Raw genomic sequence first — 24500 nt, 5'->3', positions numbered from 1 at the left:
CAACCATTACGCTGATGTGATCTTTCAATTACTATTTCCAGAGCAGAGATCAAAGGACAAGTCTCAGGAGGCTGTGGCTTGACCTCCTGGATATCAAGGCTATGTCTTCCTGACCATTATGATACCTTTGCACTGCCGCCATCAGAAAGGAGGTACAGGAGCCTCAGGACTCAGACCACTAGGTTCAGGAACAGTCACCCCTCAACCATCAAGTTCTTGAATCAGTGTTCACTCACCTCAACACTGAACTGACTCCACAACCTATAGACTCATTTTCAAGGACTCTTCATCTCATGTTTGATATTTATTGCTTATTTATTATTACTTGTATTTGCAGTTTGTTGTCTTTTGCACATTGGCTGTTGTCCTACTTCTGTGCAGTTTTTCACTGACCCCATTGTGCTTCTTTGTATTTACTATCAATGCCTGCAAGAAAATGAATCTCAGGGTTATATATGGTGACATATATGTACTTTGATAGTAAGTATACTTTCTACTTTTTTTTCTACATCACCCTGCTTAAATTGAACGCGTGCAAGAGTCCATCTTAATTTATTTTGATCTGTTGAAGAGGGTTAAATGAAGATTGTGACATTCACGACCCCACCTGAAAACACCAGATAAAATGCCAATCATTTTATTGAAATACCAGAGGTAAAAGTCCGCCATTTTAGCTTGTACAGTTCACCACGGGCAAGTAATTCATTCAAAATGTAACGTTTGTTGTGCTTTTCAAACTCCTCTACATTTTTATTTAATTTGTACCATATATGAAACTACTATATTTAAGATTTCAGTTAAATCATACAGCAATATAATCCAATGTCTTAGTAAGAGCATTTACAAAATGAGACCAAGAAAGCCTTGAATAAATAGTTTACAATCCATTACATACAATTCGAATTATACAGAGAAAAACTTTGTGCATTTTATAATCAAAGTTATTATACATTGTTTTTCCTTTAGAAAAGCTCTATGTTACAATATTTTTCTCTATAAGGTAAAAATGCATTGCAATGTATTCAAGTGAAGCCTGAGATTATAAGCTTGATTCACATAGCATCGATGTGCGATCAATTTGGTGGCTTTCCTATAGTGTTCATTCGCTAAGCACAGCCACACTGGGCCATAGCAACACACGCCCCAACTTCTGCTGGGCCATCCGACCTGCAATAAACAGGCAGACGGGCAGCACTGGCAATTAAGCAGGGAAATTGAATTGTATTGTCTCCATTCAGCAATTAAAGCAAAGGGTAGCGAGCTGAGGGTTTGCTGCTTGAATCAATCTGATCTGGAATGGGGAAGGTACACAAAAGACACCCAGTGTGACTACATCACCAGAACTCATTGAATCTTGTCTCTAAACTTCCGTTCTTCCTTTAACTGGCTGCTATTGTTAAGAACATTTGCTGAGACCCAAATCTCATCACCACTGAGGGTTTGGCTGGAGATTGAATGTTTGCAGCAGACTCTGGGAAGGGAGAAGAGCTGTTTCCTCGTACAGAGGGAGGTAACATCAGAATGGCTTGAATGAAAGACCAGTTTTACAACTTGCTGTAATTACGTTCCAACACACTGCACGGCCTAAAGTGACAAGGCAACTTGAATGAGGGACAGAATTGATCGATTCACCTTGGTTCAAACCTTCTCATGCATTTCACAGCAGTCAGTGAATTGCATTCATCAGAAACTCTCCCAATCGATCCTATAACCAGTTTGCATCAGCCTACAGCGTGATCTGACCCAAGTGCCACAGGTCACAGAACTTAAGGATTCACAACCCTTTAGAGTGCAGCAGAAAACAGCATCATCAAACCCAGAATGTTCCTGACCTTCATATGGCCAAAAGAAATCAAAATGGCTCACTGTGTTCCAACGTGGAGGGGACATTCTTGCTACATTAAAGGAGGACATTCTGGTACATGAGATTTGGTGATGCCAGTGATAAGAGGTTCTCCTCATCAGGAAAGAGTCCTCAAAAACCTGGCGTTTTCTCTGTGAGATAGAGATCAACGAAGGGGAAAAGTTCTTAATGAGGTTTACACTTCTTGTTTTAAAAGGGCAAATAGTAAGCATGTTCTTAGTGACTGATAGATTAATAGCATTGCCTGAAGATCACCACAAGCTAATGGAATCACCTTTACAGAATATCTTCCATAAGATGGAATGTTTTACTGTAGGTAAAATGTAGTAAGACGACCATTTGCAAGTTAAAAGGATATATCTCAAAATGGCAGGGAAAGGGAATAAGGCAGAGCTAACTCAGAAAGAGATTACAGGACATTTACATACTTTCTGTTTAACTGGCACCGGTTATTAGTCATTACACTTACCTGAATATCAAATTATATGGCTCTAAGTATTCCCAGGGGAAAATATAAATGCCACTAATTACTGGTCCTTGCAAAGTACATCCTGGCACCTAAACACACTCTATTCAGTTTAATTATATTAATGGTGTATAATTGCGTAGGTCACAATCATGGAACAACATGAAACTGGTAAGTAATATTCATGCTAGTGGGTGATGGTCACTCGACCCTTGTCTCCATGAATGAAGGGTCTTTGTCCTAAAACAGTAACCTTGTTTCTCACTTCACCTGACCAGCTGATGTTTTTCCCCACACACTCTACTGTTCCCTTGCTTGCCTTCAGAATCTGGCTGCTCTACGCAATCTGGGACAAATTTCCCTTAGGTGAATTTAGTTTTTCTGCTTCTGTTCTGGTAACTGAGGAAATTCAAAGTTACCTAGTTCAAAATTCAAAGTTAGTCAGTAATTAATTTTGACAAAATGGGAACCTAAATGCATTTTTGATACAAAAAGAGAACCAGACCCTGCCAACAGCTTGTGAATGTTTAAACCTTTAGTATAGCAGCAGGCGTGGTTTTTCCATTCGTTCTGTGCTCTAACTTTATTGGTTATTAATTAGAGGTTGTGTTCTCAAATAAGTTCTAACAGGGTGTCAATAGTGAAACAGCTATTTACAACATATTGATATCCCACGAGGAAGAACCTACAATGATTCTGAACAACAAGAGTCTCTACAAAAAAAAGCAGCCATCAACAGGGTAGTTGGTAAGTGATGAGAGGGAAGTTGCAAATACTAGGCAAGAAATGCAGAAGCCCAGTAAGAGGTATCAATCTGGAAGTGTAAGCTCCTTACTCTTCCCTTCTCAATAGTTCTTGTTCAACTCACAAGACATGTTCAGGAGAGAAGGCAAACATTCATAAATTATCTTACTGTGACTTTGTTGGGATTTATGCATGGTAAAAAGGAAGAAGAGACACGAATGGGAATGCAAAGAAATTTGGGAAACTGTTTTCAAACTCTGAATTTGTCACAAAGAATGTTGTGCACTCTCTGAAGAAGGTATAATTTTCATAATGCTCATGACCTAGATCAGAAATATGGAAAATATCAACCTTTACTTTGGGATAACAGACTATTTTTAAAGTGGAGTGGAGAAAAATGGAATAGCTAGAAATAAAATAAAAACATTTAATCTGGAAGTGAACACACCTCCTCCTTCCAAAGATCCTGGAGAGGATCATTATTTAGTCAACTGCAGCAAGTCTATGATTCATAAAGTTTACCCACCACCCAATATAAAACAGCCAAGATTATCCAAACATGGTTTGAGAAAGGAGCTACATGCTTTTGAAAAGATTAAAATTCTCTTCCAACGTCAGGGCTTTACAAAGTGTTGATAATGTTACCTCAAGTAGAAGACTTTTTGGTCCCTCTCACAATGTTAAATTCTGATGTGCTTTCTATAAATCATTTCAGCTTCACATCTGTTGGACTCGTGCAATTATTTCTATTATAACTAGTAAACTGATTACTGATTTGCTGAATTGTAATTAATTCCCACAAATTCTCTTGTTGCCCAGTCATTGCCAGTCTTATGCCAAGTACTGCTTATTTCCTTTTTCGCTTTGCAATGGAAATGGCTCAGAGAATAAATTCAGAGGGTGGTTAATTTAATATGTGGAGCAAACTAACATTCAGATCAGAACAAGAGCTCCATTAGGGTTTGATGGGAAAAGTCACCGCCCAAATGTTGTACAGTGCTTCCCACGATTAATTCTCTATTAATTTGTAAGCCGCTCCTGACTGCAAGAACATCGTTATTTGTTTTACTGGACCCATTTTTGTGACAGAGTGGGAGGAATTATATGGGGAGGGAGTAGTAGTGGATTTCTCTAAATCTCCACCCTCCCACATTGAGACTCAAATGGTTTTGGTACCTGTTATCAAAAGCAATGCAAATTGTTTAGATACATAGGAGTTCAAGATTATGCCAAGTGAACCAATAATTCAAAACACCAAGAGGCTGGTTTCCTATTTAAGAAAATGTATATGATGCAGATAAACACCTTTTGACGCTACTTATTCAGACAGCAAGCATCAGTTGCCATCTCGAGAGGTTCATGGTCCACCTAGCCGCTAACATTACCACTACAGAGTGATGCCTAGTCAACGCCCCCGCGTTAATACCGGGGGCACCTGGTTACCAACTGTGTGACACCAAGCCGTCTCGTCAAATACAGAAGAGAACATCAAGCAAAACAAAAAAGATACTTAAACTTAAACCACCAAACCCAACAGGAATGTTTTGAGGAAATGATTCAGGTCAACATGTGGTTCTGCTGAACAGCAATCAGAACAAGATCAACATTGCTACCCAACAGGAAAGAGGACTAACTTTGCTTAAGCAGTATGGTTAAAGTTTCAAATTATTTCTGCCTCAATTTGATGATGATCCCTACAATACAAAGTATCCTTAATGTAGGAAAATAGGAATTTTCATATCCCAGATTACTCAGAAAGCTCTCCCCAAGCAACTTTTTCTCACCTGCAGTTTACAGCATTCTTAAGTTCTGATATAAAACCATGGAAGATCATCACATGGCAGAACAGGTATGGAAGCTCAGTAACTCTTTACACCAGCTCATTATCAAAATGTATTTGAAAAGACAGTACAAAAATTTTGACTGGGAGTTAACATATCTTTCAGATATACTACTTGTATGTTTGTCTAGAAAGGCCCATCCAAATTTCCATTCCAACCAAAAATGATGCCAGCTCATCTAATTAGTGACATTTAACATCCGCTGTGACCATGAAGATAGAATCGAAGTGCGCCAGAAGCAGAGAGGCCACTCAGTAATGTCAGATGTCAGCTTTGTCACTGTAGAAGGGGGTCACGTGGAACATGTAGCAATGTGTGCAGACTCGGACTGGCTTCATCTGACCGTATCGAGGTAAGGGAGCAGAATGAGAAGAGCAACGTGAGCAGAAGATCTGTTAAATGAAAAGGCATTTAAACTTCATACATGTACAAAATAAGGTTAACAGCCGAATATCAGATTGCAATTATACAGCCCAACCAGACCATCAGCATTTAAGCCTCAGTTGAAATCCTCCACTTTTTCTTCATCATTCAGCATAACCCTTTGTTCCCCTCTCCCTCAAGTGCAGCCCCATCACCCCCCACCTGAAATGCATCTACTTATTCACTTTAATTAATCCCATGGTCATGATTGTCACAATGACAACACTAGTTGTGGACATGATGTAGTCCATCACAGAAGAGTCCTCCCCAACATTGAGCACATCTACATGCAGTGCTCCTACAAGAAAGCAGCATCCATTATTCTTGTACTTGCACAGTTCGCCTTTTTGCACATTGGTTGTTTGCCACGTGGCCAAGTGGTTAAGGCGTCGGTCTAGTGATCTGAAGGTCGCTAGTTCGAGCCTCAACTGAGGCAGCGTGTTGTGTCCTTGAGCAAGGCACAGATTGCTCTGCGACGACACTGGTGCCAAGCTATATCGGCCCTAGTGCCCTTCCCTTGGACAACATCGGTGGTGAGGAGAGGGGAGACTTGCAGCATGGGCAACTGCCAGTCTTCCATACAACCTTGCCCAGGCCTGCGCCCTGGAAACTTTCCAAGGCGCAAATCCATGGTCTCACAAGACTAATGGATACCTATTGTTTGTCCATCTTTGTATGTGGTTTTTCATTGATTCTATTTTTTTGTATCTACCGTGAATTCCTGCAAGGCAATGAATATCAAGGTAGTATGGAGTGACATTTACATACCTTGATAATATATTTACTTTGACCACTATAGGTCAAAGTGGGATTCTCTACTTGAGCTCTTCTTATTGATGGCAGAAGCATCGTGACGGGCCAGAGTGGAGTTATTTTGCAACTGGTTTATCAAAAAACTTGGCATGTTTTAAGCTCTATATAATGTCACTGCTTAGACCTTTCTGATTTATTTACTGTCACATTTCTGGTATCATCTTTGTAAATTTTCTCAGGATCAGTTCTGCTGTTTTAATAACATGGGAAACAGAACTGTATACAGGAGTCTAAATGTGATCTAACCAAAGGTTGATACAGGTTCATTTCTCTACTTCTCAATTCTCTCCCTCTGAAATAAATCCTTACCTTTGGTTTGATTTTTCTAAAATGCTTTGGTGATTGGTATTAGCTTGTTGCAAGACGTTGGTTTCTTACACCACCTATACAGACATCTTCAACACTATTCTTCTCACCAAAGTGTGCTACTTTGTACCTATCTGTGTCAGACATTGCACATCAATCATTTGCTTAGTTTACAAGTGTCTTCTTCCGATTTACTGTAGTTCTCCTGTGTTCCCCTCTGCCCATTTTATCATCATCTGACAGTTCTGAAACTGTGTAAGGAGTGAAAATTATGGTTGTAAATTGTGATCAAATGGTCACAGCGTGAATGCTTGTTGAGGAACATTACCCCCTCCACTCAGTCGAGAGTTTGTTCTGTTGCTCAGCAGCACTCAGTGGCTTATCGTGCAGCAACTTAAAGGGCTTAGGTCTATATAAATTATGCCCACTGCAATACCATGGTCAACTCTGATTGTCCTAAAAAAAATTCAAGATTAAATGAACAAAATTTTCCCTTTGAAAATTCATGTTTATTCATTATTATACTTTGCCTCCTGTGCTCTTCTATTTTCCCTTTCAGTAAGGATTTAATTAATTTTTCTAGAGCTGACGATAAGATTTGATAAACTAGAAAGAAGTTGTGGGCAAATGAATGGTTCATACACTGAACTATCTCCACAGATATTATGCCATTTGGCCAAATGGTCTATGCACACCAATTGCTACTTCAACCCAGCTCATCGTTGTAATCTTCGAAATCTCTTCTCTCAGCCGGTAGAAAATCTCTGGAATTCTCTATTCCTGGGGTTGGTGGAGACCAGATCACCGGGTATATTTTAGGTGGAGATAAGATAAATATTTGTAAGGTCAATGAGTGATGAGTAACTGGCACAGAAGAGGAGTTAAGACCAGCATAGATCAACCATGAAGATATTGAATGATACGATAGAGTAAAAGGGCCAAGTGGCCTCTGATTTTCTTCTGTTCTTGTGTGTGTTTTTTTAAACCTCCTACACCTAACTTGCTGTTCAGAAACACATTGATATTACCTCAACAACTCTTAGCGGTGACATTTTCCACATTCTCACTATAAAGTACCTTCTCCAGATTTCCTCCTATAGAAGTTATAACCTCCATTTTATTCATGCTTTTGTTTATTAAATACCCATTCCATTACAACAGATATTTCCCCCTCAGAAATCACACGCCAAACTTTCATCAAAGACTGCAAGCTCCATATATTTTACTCAGTGTCCAGCAAAATTAACATTAAAACAACAGTGTGCTGTAGATCCCCTTCTTTCTATTTCTGTGCTGGGGGAGATCCCTACTACTTGGATTGTTGTTGCATCATATTTAGCTTTCAGGCTCATAAAATAGCCTCAACTCTAAACTTCCTTTAAGTATTCAGTTCAGACAAAACTTGGTATTTGCCAAGTTACCACTTTTACCTGCAAGCCCAGACTCAAGATCAATTTACTAGCTGTCAATCAGCTCTAAATGTCAAGAGCAATTTAAAATTATCATAAGCAGAAGGTGGGAGAGTAATGCGGCGCTGTTTGTATCGCAGCTTCTATAACACGGGTCTGATTCTGACTTCCAGTACTGTGAACCAGAATTAGAACCAGGTTTACCATCACTGACATACGTTGTGAAATGTGTTGTTTTGAGGCAGCAACATAGTGCAAAACTACAAGTTACAGTAAAAATATAAAAATGTAAATTAGTGCAAAAAGAGCAAATAGCGAGGTAGTACTCATGGATCTTTCAGAAATCTGATGCCAGAGCGGAAAAGGCCGTTCCTAAAACATTTCAGATTTCTGTCGGGTTGTAATGGGAAGAAGGCATATCCTGGGTGATGTTGATGGCCTCCGCTGGCCGGGATCAACCATGGATGTTGCATCCTAGCTGTTGAAGTCAATACACAAGCCAGGGTAGCATGATAAGGGGAGAGAGCTGATGCCTGTGAAGCAGGCTCCTCCTCTCCACAGAGCTGATTAATCCAAAGGAATGACAAAAACCGATATAGTTTGGTGCCAGTGGTGTCATAGGAGTTGCTGTCAATGGAGGAATGGATGGTGAGGGCCTTTAATGATGGATGTCACCTTGTTGAGGCAGTATCTTTTGAAGACGCCCTCGATGGTGGGGAGGCTAGTGCTCATGATGGAGCTGGCTGAGTTTACAACCCTCTGCAGCTCTGCAGTGTGTGAAGTGTAGGAGTTTCCCCCATGACTGTATGGGTTTTTTCACCTCTACCTGAGGGGTTTCACTACCTATTTCCTTCCAGACGATGAGTTTCTCCAGCAGTTTTTGGATAGTGACATCACAGCATAAGTCAGTCACTTCTCAATCATCATCACTTCCAGGAACACAGACCCAATAATAGACCAAGTCAAACAGAATTGTACTTTTTTTTGGGGATTCCTCAATAAGGTGCACTACACACTTTAAAGGTGCAGAATTCCTGCATTAAATGTCATCACCAATCCCAGTGCATCAATAACTATACCTTTCCACAGCTCCTGCAATGATGCTTCCTTCGAATCACAGTGAATGGAGCCTTGCACGCTGTGCAGTAGCTGCAGGCTTCATCCGGCACCCATTCTGGAGGATCTGCCAAACATTGAAAGTGGAGACTTCAGAGACGTTTATTCACACAGCCATGCAACTGTAAGTCACCAACTCCTGCTGCAGCACCACCAACAGATTCTCCCAAGGTTAGGGCCTCCTGACCTGTACCCAGACCCTATACATGACCCCCCCCTCCAAACTTGTACCCAGCCCAAACAGACTTTTGTGAGATGGATATGGATGAATTTGTCAGCCGCAGAACAGGCACCCTCGGCCATGTGAAACTCTGTGGCAAAATCACCGCCTCTTCTCAAAGAAATCTGAATGGCTGAATTGAATGCCCTTGGTCGGTCTCGTATTGCCAGCTGGCCACATTTTGAACTTGCAAAATGTTTGGGTTATAAATAGTCCACAGGAACAGAAGCTTGCTGTAAGCTCTACTGGTAAGATTTGGTGATTTTTAAACGTGGTAGAATAATACTGCTCAATTTTAACAACATGCAAGAAAAATATTAATAATGCTCCAAGGGAAAAAAAGGATTGGACTGCACAATAGACAATGAATCACCTCAATTAATTCTGTAGTAACTGGTTAAAAAAAAGGCAGACACTGGAAATCTAAAGAGCAGAAAAAGCTGGAACTACTCAGCAAGTCAGGCAGGTACAGAGTTAAAGCTTCCAGTCAAAGATCACTACTTAAACTGGGAAAGAGAAAACAAAGTAGTTATAACTTGCAGAGAAGGGGAGTGGGATGAGAGAAAGAGGAGATATAATATCCTCAAGGCTTCACCCTTTTGGCAGAAAAGGCCATTTCAGAAATTGCTGAATTCAACAGAGTCCTGAAAGTTGTAACGTGCCCAGATGAATGTCAGTCACCTGTGTTAGTTCCTCTTTGTTAATCAATTATAAATAGTTTATAACTCCAGTTTCATCCTATCAGAGAAATCCTCTTTGTCCTATCCTTCTCTCCCCTCCTATAATTTAAAACTATTATTTTTCCATGTACCCCAATGAAAGGTTTCTGTCCTGAAATAGCGCCCACTTTTCTTCCACAGATGCTACCTGACATGCTTCTCACATCTTCTGAGCACAAGAGGTTCTGCAGATGCTGGAAATCTAGAGGAACAAAGAAGTTCCTACAGTATTTTGTGTGTATTACTCAGGAACTCAGCAAGGGCACAATGATCCTTTTTTTAAAAAAGTAAACAGCCGCGCAGACCAACCACTGCTTTCAGCAGGAATATTTTTTTAAAAAATTTTTTAAACCTATAATTACAGCCTTAAAACTGCATGGCACTTTAAATGTATTTTGTACTATGCATAGTATGAATATTTAGAATGAGAATTGAAATATCACATTTTATGATTTTATCTATTACTGAAGGATATAATGAAATCTTTTACATTGTTAAACTTTTTCTCATTGTCTTTATTACAAATCAATTGTCTATAAAAACTGTCCAGATTAATTTTGCATCCAGATGAAAGATAAGTCTTAATCCTCGTTATATCATTCAAATGTTCCACTTCTAGTCTGTTCCTGGATTTACATTTGATTGAATTTAGAAGACCGAATCCATATTTGCAGTCAGCACGAGAAGCTTGAAATGTTCCAACGATGTCAACAAGAATTGACAGTTCTTCAGATTCTTCGCTTCAAAGAATGTAATTCAACACACAGTATCAGTGAAAGTTTTAATTGAACTATTAACTTTCTCAGAAAGGACAAATTTGAAATCACAGTATAGCTGTGATATTTTTGAGGGAATGCTTTAGTCATAGCTTGGAATAGTAGCTGAGTATTATTTTGTCAGTCATACAACATTTTTTCCAAATTCAAAATTTGTTGCTTTGGCAACAGCAACAGGGTCAACAAAAGTTTGCCATTCTCTTAACTCCATCAGGAAATCTATTATCCAAGTGATCAGACACATTAAATGAATGAAAAATATGTGCAGTATTGACGTCAGAATTTATAGATGCAAGCAGACCTCTTGCTTTGTCATTCAATCAATGGCACCTCCAAGTCCTATTGACTTCCATTCTGTTTAGTGTCACATTGTAAAGTGTCATAACTTGAAACACTGACAATATAAATACGTTGAAGCTCTAAAATGTTTGAAAGCAAATGCTGTGGTACGTTTATTATTCAGAAAATTTATGGATTATATTCATTAACACTTAATTACAGGGCATTTCACAATTATATTAACAATTTCAAAATTATATTAGCATAATGATAAAATTATCATAATTTCAGGATTATATTCTTTATATAAAAGAAAATTCCACCAGCATGGCAACAAAGGCTCTGCCTGCAGGAGCGTTTCAATTACTGCACAGCCACACACCCGCACAGCTTAGAGGGAACAGTGGTCAGGTGGCATCCTATGAAGGGGAATAAACAGTTGATGCTTTGGGTCGAGACACTTCATGAGGACCTGATGAGTGTTGCTCCAGCATTTGATGCATTTGTTTCAATTAATTATGTACCAGTTCTGAAGAGTTAGTGGGAAGTGAACAAAACTTTGCCATTGCTTTCCTTTCCATGTTCCATCTGCTACACTGCCTTTGAACCCTACAGGAAATTGCAGTTTCAAGCAGGAGACCTGAAGCTTCTTTAAACTACTTGCTTGACAGCCTGTGGTAAGATTACATTTCTTCAAAAGATGAAAATGCTTGAAGCAAATGTGAAATGTAGGCGAACTTGCTTGCTCGTGGATTTATTTTGAATAGCATTCTAAAAAACAGGCTTATGCTATTTTAATATTCTCAGGGGTGAGAGTGGACATCAGACTACTGGAAAACAATGCTGGAAAAGTAGTAATGAGGGACAAGACAATGGCAGACAAACTATATTAGTATTTTGCATCAGTCTTCACTGTGGAAGACATTAGCAGTAAGGTGGAATTTCCAGGTGTCAGGGGTTATGAAGTGTGTGAAGTTACCATAACTAGAGAGAGGAGGTTCTCCTGAAACTGAAAGGTCTGAAGGTAGACAAGTCACCCAGACCAGATGGTGTACATCCCAAGGTTCTGAAAGAGGTGTCAAAGAGATCGTGGAGGCATTAGTAATGATCCCTAGATTCTGGGATGGTTCTGAAGGCTGGAAAATTGCAAATGTCACAACACTCTTCAAGAAGAAAGAGGCAGAAGAAGTGAAACTATAGGCCACTTAGTCTGACCTCAGTGGTCGGGAAGATGTTGGGAGTCGATTATTAAGGATGAGGTCTCAAGGTACATGGAGGCACATGATAAAATAGGCAATAGTCAGCATGGTTTCCTCAAGGGAGATTCTTCCCTGACAAATCTGTTGTAATTCTTTGCAATAATAATAAGCAGGATAGACAAAGGAGAATCGATTGATGTTGTGTACTTGGATTTTCAGAAGGCCTTCGTCAATGTACTACACGAGGCTACTCAATAAGCTATGAGCCCACGGTATTACTGGAAAGATTCCAGCATGGGTAAAGCAGTGGTTGTTTGGCCAGAGGCAAAGAGTGGAAATAAAGGAGCCTTTTCTGGCTGGCTGCCAGCAACGAGTGGTGTTCCACAGGGGTCTGTGCTACAGATGCTTTTTACGTTATACCGTATGTCAATGATTTGGATGATAGAATTGATGGCTTTGTTGCAAACTTTGCAGATGGTATGAAGATAGGTGGAGGGGGCAGGTAGCTTTGAGGAAGTAGAGAGGCTACAAAAGGACTTGGATCAGGAGAATGAACAAAGAAATGGCAGTTGAAATACAGTGTCAGAAAGTGTACAGTCATGCACTTCGGTAGAAGGAATGAAAAGGTTGACTATTTTCTAAATAGAGAGAGAATATAAAAAACTGACACGTAAAGGGACGTGGGAGTTCTTGTGTACGATTCCCTAAAGGTTAATTTACAGGTTGAGTCTGTGGTGAGGAAGGCAAATACAATGTTACATTCATTTCAAGAGGACTAGAATACAAAACCAAGGACGCAATGTTGAGACTTTATAAAGCACTGGTGAGGTCTCACTTGGAGTATTGAGAACAGTTTCGGGCCCCTTGTCTTAGAAAGGATGTGCTGAAACTGGAAAGAGTTCAAAGGAGGTTCACGAAAATGATTCCAGGATTGAATGGTGTGTCATCTGAAGTGTGTTTGATAGCTCTGGGTCTGTATTCACTAGAATTCAGGAGAATGAGGGGCGACCTCATTGAAATGTATCAATTGGTGAAAGGCCTTGAACAAGTGTATGTGGAGAGGATGTTTCCTACGGTGGGAGAGTCTGAGACCAGAGGACACAGCCTCAGAATAGAGGGGGATTCTTCAAGAATGGAGATGAGGAGGAATTTCTTTAGCCAGAGAGTGGTGAATCTGTGGAATTCTTTGCCACAGGCAGCCGCGGAGGCCATCTTTATGTATGTTTAAGGCAAAGGTTGATAGATTCTTGATTGGTCAGGGCATGATGGGATATGGGGAGGAGTCAGGAGATTGGGGCTGAGGGGAAAACTGGATCTGCCAAGATGAAACAGCAGAAAAGACTCGATAGGCCAAATAGCCCAATTATGCACCTTTATCTTATGGTAGTATCAGGAGAATAGACAAAGAAGTGGCAGATGGAATATAATGTGGGAAAGTGTATTGTCACACACTCTAGTAGAAGGAATAAAGGCATAGACCATTTTCTAAATGGGGAGTGAATTCAGAAACTTTAATTGCAAAGAGAGTAGGGAGTCCTTGTGCAGGATTCCCTAAAGGTTAACTTGCAGGCTGAATTGGTGGTAAGGAAGGCAAATGCAATATTAGCATACAAGAACAAGGATGTCATGCTGAGGCTTTATAAGGCATTTTTCAGACAACACTTGGAGTAGTGTGAGCAGTTTTGGGTCCTTTATCTAAAAGATGCACTGGCATTGGAGAGGGTCAGAGGAGGTTCACAAGAATGATTCTGGGAATAAAAGGATTAACACAAGAGGAATACTTGATGGCTCAGGACCTGTACTTACTGGAGTTTAGAACAATGAGGGGCATCTCATTGAAACCTATCAAATATTGAAAGGTCTTGAGTGGACATGGAGCAGATGTTTCCTTTAGTAGGGGTTCTAGCACCAGAGGGCATTGTCTCAGAATAGAGGGACATCCATTTAGAACAGAGATGAGGAGGAATTCACTTCCACAGATAGCTGTTGGAGGCCAAGCAGAGGTTACAGGAGAAAGCAGGAGAATCGGGTTGAAATGGATTAATAAATCAGCCCTGATGGAATGGTAGAATAGACTTCACGGGTCGAATGGCCTAATTCTGCTCTATGACTTATTATCTTATAACATTTCAAGATGATTTTTATTAGAACTTCTATTTCATATTTCTTATATTTTTTTATTTTGCTTTGCATGCCCAAGGTATTGGAAACCACTCAAGCATTCAGAAAGTGGTACGGTTCAGGTAATAACTAATCTTCAGCACAACTCAATATACGAGTCTATGAGTACCATGCAAAATTTCAATTTTCATTCACCAAAGTGAATTTTGTGGCACAGTGCACATACATGGGTGACCTTTCTTTCAATTTCCAAAGAAAGCCCAAGCTTCCAATCCAACACCTGCCACTCACAGGTCACTCAGGTCCAAGTAACTTCAATTACATGTCTTATGCTCAAGGAGTACCTATTGTAACTTATGAGTTTGCAACCAAAATAATTTTAAACCACCACAAAAAAAAACTTTGATGCATTAAAGTTCACAATCCAGCATACTATTACTCCGGACATCATTCTACAGAGATAGCAAATCCAAGCTGGAACTTACAACCTTATATTTAATTCTCTTCTGAGTAACCAACACAAAATATTTATTTCAAAGTTGCTGGTGAACGCAGCAGGCCAAGCAGTATCTATAGGAAGAGGTGCAGTCGACGTTTCAGGCCGAGACCCTTCGTCAGGACTAACTGAAGGAAGAGTGAGTAAGGGATTTGAAAGCTGGAGGGGGAGGGGGAAATGCAAAATGATAGGAGAAGACAGGAGGGGGAGGGATAGAGCCGAGAGCTGGACAGGTGATAGGCAAAAGGGGATACGAGAGGATCATGGGACAGGAGGTTCGGGAAGAAAGACGGGGGGGGGGGTGACCCAGAGGATGGGCAAGAGGTATATTCAGAGGGACAGAGGGAGAAAAAGGAGAGTGAGAGAAAGAATGTGTGCATAAAAATGAGTAACAGATGGGGTACGAGGGGGAGGTGGGGCCTTAGCGGAAGTTAGAGAAGTCGATGTTCATGCCATCAGGTTGGAGGCTACCCAGACGGAATATAAGGTGTTGTTCCTCCAACCTGAGTGTGGCTTCATCTTTACAGTAGAGGAGGCCGTGGATAGACATGTCAGAATGGGAATGGGATGTGGAATTAAAATGTGTCAACTCCCTTGTCCATTCGTCCCCCTCGTCCCCCCCATCCCTCCCCACTGATCTCCCTCCTGGCACTTATCCGTGTAAGCGGAACAAGTGCTACACATGCCCTTACACTTCCTCCCTTACCATCATTCAGGGCCCCAAACAGTCCTTCCAGGTGAGGCATCACTTCACCTGTGAGTCGACTGGGGTGATATACTGCGTCCGGTGCTCCCGATGTGGCCTTTTATATATTGGTGAGACCCGATGCAGACTGGGAGACCGCTTTGCTGAACATCTACGCTCTGTCCGCCAGAGAAGGCAGGATCTCCCAGTGGCCACACATTTTAATTCCACATCCCATTCCCATTCTGACATGTCTATCCACGGCCTCCTCTACTGTAAAGATGAAGCCACACTCAGGTTGGAGGAACAACACCTTATATTCCGTCTGGGTAGCCTCCAACCTGATGGCATGAACATCGACTTCTCTAACTTCCGCTAAGGCCCCACCTCCCCCTCGTACCCCATCTGTTACTCATTTTTATGCACACATTCTTTCTCTCACTCTCCTTTTTCTCCCTCTGTCCCTCTGAATATACCTCTTACCCATCCTCTGGGTCACCCCCCCCCCGTCTTTCTTCCCGGACCTCCTGTCCCATGATCCTCTCGTATCCCCTTCTGCCTATCACCTGTCCAGCTCTCAGCTCTATCCCTCCCCCTCCTGTCTTTTTCTATCATTTTGGATCTCCCCCTCCCCCTCCAGCTTTCAAATCCCTTACTCACTCTTCCTTCAGTTAGTCCTGACGAAGGGTCTTGGCCTGAAACGTCGACTGCGCCTCTTCCTATAGATGCTGCCTGGCCTGCTGCGTTCACCAGCAACTTTGATGTATGTTGCTTGAATTTCCAGCATCTGCAGAATTCCTGTTGTTTGCGACAAAATATTTATTCTCTGCTATCTCACCCAAGTAGTACTTTTTTCCCTACGCATCTCAAATGAATCTGCAAAACAATAGTCAATGATGCAAACTCGTAGTCGCACCCTTTGAAGCTGCCATGAACAGTAAAATTTAGAATAGGGGCATACAATTCAAATCAAGCTGGTTTAAAAAAAAGGAAAAAAAGGCTGTATTTGGTTCAGGTTCCAATCACCATTCACCACTCCCTGATGATTCCCACTCACGTTCTTTACTTCAAATTCCAGCACTGGTAGCCCTTCATATTCTTGCTGTCTCCTACCAGACGCTGAACCTGTTCTTCACACTCCGTGCTCTCTTCTTGCTCCATCTGCTTTTCCATACACCGTAGCCATTGGTTAGTGTAACACTTTACAGTGACCCAGGTTCAATTCCCGGTACTGTTTGTAAGAAACCTGTACATTCTCCCCATGACCATGTGGGTTTCCTCCAGATGCTCTGTTTTCCTCCCACATTCCAAAGATGTATAGGTTAGGTTAGTAAGTTGCAGGCATGCTCTGTTGGCACTGGAAGCATGGGGACACTTGCCGACTGCTTCCAGCACATCCTTGAACTGTGTTAGTTGCTGACGCAAATGACACAGTTCACTGTACATTTTGATGTATGTACATGTGATAAATAAAGCTAATCTTCTCTAAAAAACCTTCAATCTTTGTCTTTGCTCTTGATCTCAATAACTTTCAATTCCCTGGCCATGACTGCATCATTTTCACCAAGGATGTCCAGTCCCCATATATTTCTACCCCCACGAAGAGGGCCTTAATGCTGTCAGCTTCTTTCTCAATAAAAGAACCAATCAGTTACCCTCCACCACAACTTGCATCTGTCTGGCAGAATGGCTCTCATCCTCAACAATTTCTCTTTGGCACTTTCTCCAGACTCGAGGGGTAGCCAGGGGCACCTACATGGGCCCCAGCTATGCTGGTCTTTTCATTGGGCTATGTAGAACAGTCAATGTTCCAAGCCTTCCCTGGTAATGCTCCCCAACTCTTCTTTCACTACATGGATGACTGCATGGGTGCTCCTTCACATACCCATGCTGAGCTTGTCAATTTCATCAACTTTGCTTTCAACTTCCAACCTGCCTTTAAATTCACTTGGTCCATCTCTGACACCTCTCTCCCTTTTCTCAATCTCTCTGTCTCCATCTCTGGAGACAACCTGTTGACTGATATATAAACCTACTGACTCTCATGGTTATCTTGACACTACCTCTTCCCACCCTGTCTCCTGTAAAAATGTTATTCCCTTTTCTAAGTTCCTTAGTCTCTGCTGCATCTGTTCCCAGAATGCAGGACATCAGAGATGTCTTCCTTCTTAGAACACAGAAAACCTACAGCACAATACAGGCCCTTCGGCCCACAAAGCTGTGCCGAACATGTCCTTACCTTAGAAATTACCTAGGGTTACCCATAACCCTCTATTTTTCCTGAGCTCCATGTACCTGTCAGGGAGTCTCTTAAAAGACCCTATCAAATCCGCCTCCACCACCGTCGCCGGCAGCCCATTCCACGCACTCACCACTTTCTGCGTAAAACCTTGCCCCTCACATCTCCTCTGTACCTACTTCCAAGCACCTTAAAACTGTGCCCTCTCGTGTTAGCCATTCCAGCCCTGGGAAAAAGCCTCTGACTATCCACACGATCAATGCCTCTCATCATCTTATATACCTCTATCAGGTCGGCTCTCATCCTCCGTCACTCCAAGGAGAAAAGGCCGAGTTCACTCAACCTATTCTCATAAGGCATGCTCCCCAATTCAGTCAACATCCTTGTAAGTCTCCTCTGCTTGAGATGTCTTCCTTCTTCCATGAACGGGGTCTCCCTTCTTCCACCATCGATGTTGCCCTCATCCACATCTCCTCCATTTCTCAGACATCCCCACTCACCCCATCTTCCTGCCACTTTAAAGGGATAGAGTTCGTCTTGTCCTAACCTATCACCCCACGAGTCATTGCATCCAACACATCCTACCCAACTTCCGCCATCTCCAAAGGGATCCTACCGCCAAACACATCTTTACCTCCCCCCTCCACCTGCTTTCCACAGGGTTTGCTCCCTTCCTTGTTTATACACCCCTCCCCATTAGTCTCCCTCCTGGCACATATTCCTGCAAGTGACCAAAGTGTTACACCTGCCCATTCACCTCCTCCACCTTCATTCAGGGCCCCAAATAGTCCAGCTGAGGCAATACTTCACCAGAAACTCTGCTGGGATTGTCTATGGTATCTGGTGCTCCCAATGTGGCCTCCTCTACATTGAAGAGACCTGATAACTCCATCCACCAAAAGCAGAATTTCCTGGTGGTCAACCATTTTAATTCCTATTCCCATTCTTACATGTTGGTCCATGGCCTCCTCTTGTGCTATGATGAAGCCACTCTCAGGGTGGAGGAGCAACACCTTATATTGTCTGGGTAGCCCCCAACCTGATGGTATCGACATCGATTTCTCCCTCTGGTAGTTTTTTATCCTCCCCTTTTGCTCTTCTATTCCACATTCTGGCCTCTTACCTCTTCTCACCTATCACTTCCTCCAGAACCCCTCTTTCTTCCCTTTTTCCCCACGGTGCACTCCCCTCTCCTATCAGATTCCTTCCTATCCAGCCCTTTACCTTTCCCAGCTACCTGACCACACATCAGCTTATAGCCATCTTCCTTCTCCCCCTCCCCACATGTTTATTCTGGCTTCTTCCTCCCTTCCTTTCCAGTCTTGAAGAAGGCTCTCAGCCTGAAATGTTGCCTGTTTATTAATTTCCATGGTTGCTGCCTGACCTGCTGAGTTCCTCCAGCATTTTGTGTGTTGCTTTGGATTTCCAGCATCTGCAGAATTTTTTCTGTTTATATTTCTTTTTGTAGATGGGCACCTTGGTTAGCAGGGATAAATTGAGTGGAAGGGCCTGTTTCCGTGCTGTACGACTATGATTCTGCAACTCAGTTCCTGAACTGGAATTTTAAATTGGCAACCATCATACACAAATTTACTCTGCTGTGACTATATTCATTGCCAAATGTACAATCACGCAGCCACTGAATGACAATGTGAAGTATGTTCTTATTGAAGTACCAGATGAAAAAGAGCTATTAAATTACATTAGTGATGGCATTTATAGCTGCAGTTTTATATTAACCAAACTCTGTTTGGAGATTAAACCTCCAGTATTCCAGTCTATTAACTTCTTATCCATTAATTATAAGATCAACACTGGATCTTTTGTACTTGCTAGAACAGCACAGTCCTTCTGTTATCATTGAGATCCTAATTAGTTATGGGTTAAACAGTTTTGAACACTATTTAAATACTTAAGCATAAAATCACAGTGGTATTTGAAGTTCCAGCAGCCTCAGCAATTCAACAAAGATTTAATAATTGGATTAATAATTTATGTTGGTTGTGGAGGTTCAAACATCAAAGTCGTGTATAACTGTACACTTAGAATCAATGACCTTGGGGGATTAGTAGAGCCAAGAAGGGTGGTGTGTCAGCATAGGAGTTAATCCAATACTTTACAGCACCAGCAATCACTGATTGGGGTTCAAAGCCCAGTCTCTATGTGACAGTGTAGGTTTCCTCTTGGTGCTCTGGTTTCATCAAAAAACACATAGGTTAGTAAGGGTTAGTGAGTTGTAGACAGGCTATGTTGGTGCCAGACAGTTGTGGGCTGCCACAGCACAATCCTTGGACTGTGTTGGTCGTTGATACAAACAACACATTTCACTCCATGTTTCGATGTACATGTGAAAAATAAAGCTAATCTTTAAAGATCTTTAGCTTCTAACTTGAGATATTTAGGATGAAATAATCTATCCACAAGAGGAGTGTTAATCTGAGGGGAGATGATTAGACATGGGGCTCACCTAATTTGTAAACTAATTAAGATCTTCCTCCAGAGGAGGACATAAAGTTGGTTAAGTTAAAGAAACAAAACTACAGAAGGTTAAAACAACTACAGAAGGCAATCTTAGGCGCTCAAAGATGGAGAATTAATCGATGCAATTCTGTAAAGTGCATTCTGCATTTAGCTCTTCAACGGCAAGCTACTTGCTGTGGATTTACATCTGGCAAACTTTGCCCGATCACCAAAGAGAACAACTGAAAGCAATAGACAGTGTGTAGGAAGAGTGAGAGCTTGTAGGGCAGGAAAAAGGTTTTGTCAAAGACTGTTTCAGGACATGCGATTCTGTTCACTTCCTTCTTGACCTCTTGCATTTCATTTGTGTGCCAGGCAGGTTGTCTATCAACAGCATCCTGGAATACTGCAGACACATCTGACTCAACTGCCAAATCTGCTGCAAACATCAGATAGTTTCAAACTCATTTCTACATGGGTTGCCAGGTAGTAATCATGCAAATTCCCCATGGATGTTCCTGCTCCCTGACCTGTCATCAGGTTATCGCTGAATCTATCCTCAATGTGGACACAAGTGAGAAATGTAGTCACACTGCTACAAGCAGAACTGTGCCACTTCCTAGGAAATTTAGTTCTGGGCAAGACAACACTTGATATTTGCAAGTCTGTACACTCAGGGTTTATTAAAAAGTTCTCCCATCAATTTTAACTAATAGTTTATTTTGTAAGAAGCCATCATGGGTACTTCATAGGAATATTAGAACACAATATTTGACAGAGCCACATAAATAAAAGATAGATAATTAAAACCTTTGGGCATTGCTCTAAGGATGTCATCTCCCTGACCCTGCACTCTGGGGAAGCTGGACTAACAAGACCATGAAATGATTACAAGCACAAGGCTGAAAGTTTTAAGATCAGCCCAGCTGGACTGAAACAAATGCTAGTCAACAAGGAGGAATGAGTGATCAGAAACTGATGTAAATACAAACAGCAGAATCATGAAGGAATGTAGTAGGAGACTGACTACAAGACTATTGAGTCAGAGTAGAACAAAAGCATGGTTAACGGTTATAGAAGATGGAAGGGCAGAGTTATATAGGTTGAAACAGACTACACTGGTAATGGTGGAAATAATTAGAGTCAGTCAATTAAAAGGACACAGGCTATTTTATCAGTGCTGTTCAAGAAACTTCACATGCAACACTGAAGCAAAAGGCTTCTGTCAAAATTAACATAGAAGCATTTAACCCATAAAATTATTTGCTGTACTTCAATTATGCAGTTCCCATGGAAAGGGAGCATGCCTTAAGCATTTAACATCAATCACTGAAGTTCATCACTGATGAGTCAAAAGCCCAGAACACTTTACCTAATTGTCTTGATGGAGCAAGGACCTTCTTATAGATTTGAATGCTTAAAGGCGACAGCCTATCACCACTTTCAAGGACAATTAAGGATGAGCAATAAACTATGGCCTTGGACGTGACGCCCACAACCCATAAGTGAATAAGAAATTGTGTCCTTTTAATGGAAAAGAATCCATCAAGGTCAGCAATATTTAAAAAGACTGGGTGATCTTTTGGTGCAGTAACCTTTGTATAGTTTAAATGCAGCCAGAGATATTCAGTAGAATCGGGTCAATTTCCTGTACTCTCAAACAATGCTCACCAACGCTGTGTGCAAATTGATATGCATTTCAAAGTGTAAATTCTCCCAAGATTGATTTGTGTAGGCAATTGCATATCTAACCAATATCCACTGTTACTCTTGTATTAAGTATTTAATATTTCACCTTCAAAGTCCTCATCTCTTGCCTTGTCATCAAGTTCAGAGGAAGAAATGCTTTCTCGACACAAAGCACAGTCTTCGAGAACAGGACTTCTCAATGTCTGGTCACCTGGAAAAAAAAACTCCAGTATTGGAATAAAACAAGGTATTTAAACTAGGAAACTCAATACTGTTTTTTTACTGTCAGATATTCAGTTACAGAGCCAGTCGTTATCCAGAGATTTGTGTTTTACCTTTAGTTAATTTGCAACCTTGTTAACACTGTAATCATTAAATCAGTATGGGAACATGCATTTTCTGTACAAAGTTAATTCTGGCTTTTAGAAATGAGGGGCTGGGTATTTTCCACTACACAGCTTACAACACCAGCCCCTGCCCAACCCAGCAAACTGGATCAAATTTTGGAGTGAAGCATTTTAGGTCCTTCAACAATGGAAGTCAGGATTGTTAAATATTAGCAGCAGGGAATAACTAATTCCATTGTGGTATGCAATTGGCACCACTGCCTCAAAGCTCCAGAGGTCAGAGTTCAATCCTGACCTTGAGAGCCGCCCGCACAGAGTCTCCATGTCTTCTCTGTGACTGTTTCCTCCCGCATGCTGTTTGCTAACTTAATTTGCTGTAGTGTACCTGGGTAAGAAAACTGGGGTGAAAGATAGGTGGAAGCACTTAGAATAGCTAATGTTTGATGCTCAACACAGTCAGTCAAAGGATCAATTCCTTTACCCAATGACCAAGATGAATGTTGTTGCTACAACCCAAATTTGTTTTAGTGTATTTTTGGAGCATATACCTAAACCATGTCAAAATGTAACAAAATTAAGTTGTTACGCTTCCCCCTCCCCCTGTGGGACACTACAAATTAAAATGTTCCCCTCTTTTTCAGTGGAGTCTGATCGGGGAGAGACTGTTAATAATATAAAGATCAGTCTCCGATGGGATAAAATAATCGTCTTAACATCAAGAGCCACTGCTATATTACAGAGCATATATAATCATCATCATCATCTGTTGTAAAACAAGAAAACTTCCAAGGGTAGGTAAATATTTTTTTAAACACATTGTATGATTTAGTCCTGAAGAAGGGTCTTAGTCCGGAACATCAACTTTTTATTTTCCACGGCTGCTGCCTGACCTGCTGAGTTCCTCCAGCATTCTGTGTGATATGATTTTATTTTTATTTATATAGTGTGTTTGTATATGAATTTGAATATATGCATTATATTATTTATGAGACTGGAATAATACCATAAGAGATGAAAAAATCAGTATTTATTACTCTTTCTAAGAAACCTGGAGCAATAGAATGTGAATTACATAGGACCATAAGTTTAATGAGTCATATCACCAAGATACTTCTAAGAATTTTGATGACAAGAATAAGAAACAAGCTGAAATAGGTAAAGAACAATGTGGTTTTGTGAAAGATAAAGGTACAAGAAACGCAATATTGATGTTAGGGATACTATCAGAACGAGCTATTCAAGTGCAAAAAGATTTGTTTGTTTTATCGACTACACAAAAGCATTTGATAAAGTGAAGCACAATAAGTTATTTGAAATATTACAGAAAACTCTAGATCTAGATTTGAAAGACCTCCACCTATTCAGAAATCTGTACTAGGAACAAACTGCCGCTGTAAGAATAGATGGAGAAGTGAGTCAGTTTACGAAAATCAAGAGAGGCGTTAGACAAGGGTGTGTTTTCTCCCCTGATTTATTTAATGTGTACAGTGAAACAATATTACAAAAAATAAGAGACATCTTGGGAATCAAAGTTGGGTGAAAACATGAATAATTTCAGATATGCAGATGACACTGTGTTAATTGCAAGTACAGAGGAAGAACTACAAAACTTAATTGATATAATTGTTGGAAGTGTAAAAATGGGTCTAGCTATCAATTGCAAAAAGATGGAATGTATGGTGATATCCAAAAAGAATGAGAATCCTATCTGCAGTCTCAGAATAAACGGGGAAGACATAAAACAAGTACAGAACTTTTGCTACTTAGGAAGCTGGGTGACATCAGATGGCAGGTGCGACATGGACATCAAAAGAAGAATAGGGATGGCAAAAGACACCTTTACGAGAAAGAAGAGTATACTGACCAATACTAAACTAAGCATGACAACCTGCCTCAGAGTACTGAAATGTTACGTTTATCCAGTTATGTTATATGGCTGAGAATGTTGGACAATATCTAGTAACATGAGGAAACGAGTTGTAGCAGCAGAGATGTGGTTTTTGAGGAGGATGCAAAGAATATCATGGACGAAACGAAAATCTAACGAGGACGTCATGAATAGATCAATTACAAATATAAACACAAAATAATTGATTACTCAAGTAGTGACCCCTTTTAATATGACACACCAAATCATCACTGGTGCAGCCAATTGGTTTTAGAAGTCACATAATTAGTTAAATGGAAATCATCTGTATGCAGTCAAGTTGTTTCAAATGATTGTAGTAAAAATACACCTGTATCTGGAAGGTCCAACTGCTGGTGAGTCAGTATCCTGGCAAAAACTA

At 40.8% G+C, this 24500-nt stretch overlaps 1 protein-coding gene and 1 long non-coding RNA gene across 5 annotated transcripts in view; one reads left to right on the top strand and one right to left on the bottom strand.

Moving 5' to 3' along the window:
- Positions 1-281: 281 nt before the first annotated feature.
- zfyve28 (zinc finger, FYVE domain containing 28) overlaps positions 282-24500 on the bottom strand; it is a 193076-nt gene continuing 168857 nt past the window's right edge. For 2 of the 4 annotated variants that reach the window (XM_063049567.1, XM_063049570.1), the window contains 3 exons: positions 21972-22076; positions 8946-9049; positions 622-5307 (listed from right to left, as the gene is read on the bottom strand). In XM_063049567.1, coding sequence (XP_062905637.1) covers positions 5176-5307; positions 8946-9049; positions 21972-22076 — 341 coding nt within the window. In that variant the 3' untranslated portion in view covers positions 622-5175. Of the gene's footprint in view, positions 427-621; positions 5308-8945; positions 9050-21971; positions 22077-24500 lie in introns of those variants that run through there. The other 2 variants (XM_063049568.1, XM_063049569.1) reach the window with 2 other exon arrangements.
- Positions 22526-24500, top strand: part of LOC134347235 (uncharacterized) — a 55862-nt gene continuing 53887 nt past the window's right edge. The window contains exons 1-2 of the long non-coding RNA XR_010018112.1: positions 22526-22601; positions 22854-23003. This is a non-coding gene — a long non-coding RNA (uncharacterized LOC134347235). The remainder of the gene's footprint in view (positions 22602-22853; positions 23004-24500) is intronic.

Source organism: Mobula hypostoma, chromosome 5 (assembly GCF_963921235.1).
Source record: "Mobula hypostoma chromosome 5, sMobHyp1.1, whole genome shotgun sequence".
Lineage (NCBI taxonomy): Eukaryota > Metazoa > Chordata > Chondrichthyes > Myliobatiformes > Myliobatidae > Mobula > Mobula hypostoma.
The sequence above is the reverse complement of the archived record's forward strand: the minus strand, read 5'-3'. Positions and strand labels throughout refer to the sequence as shown.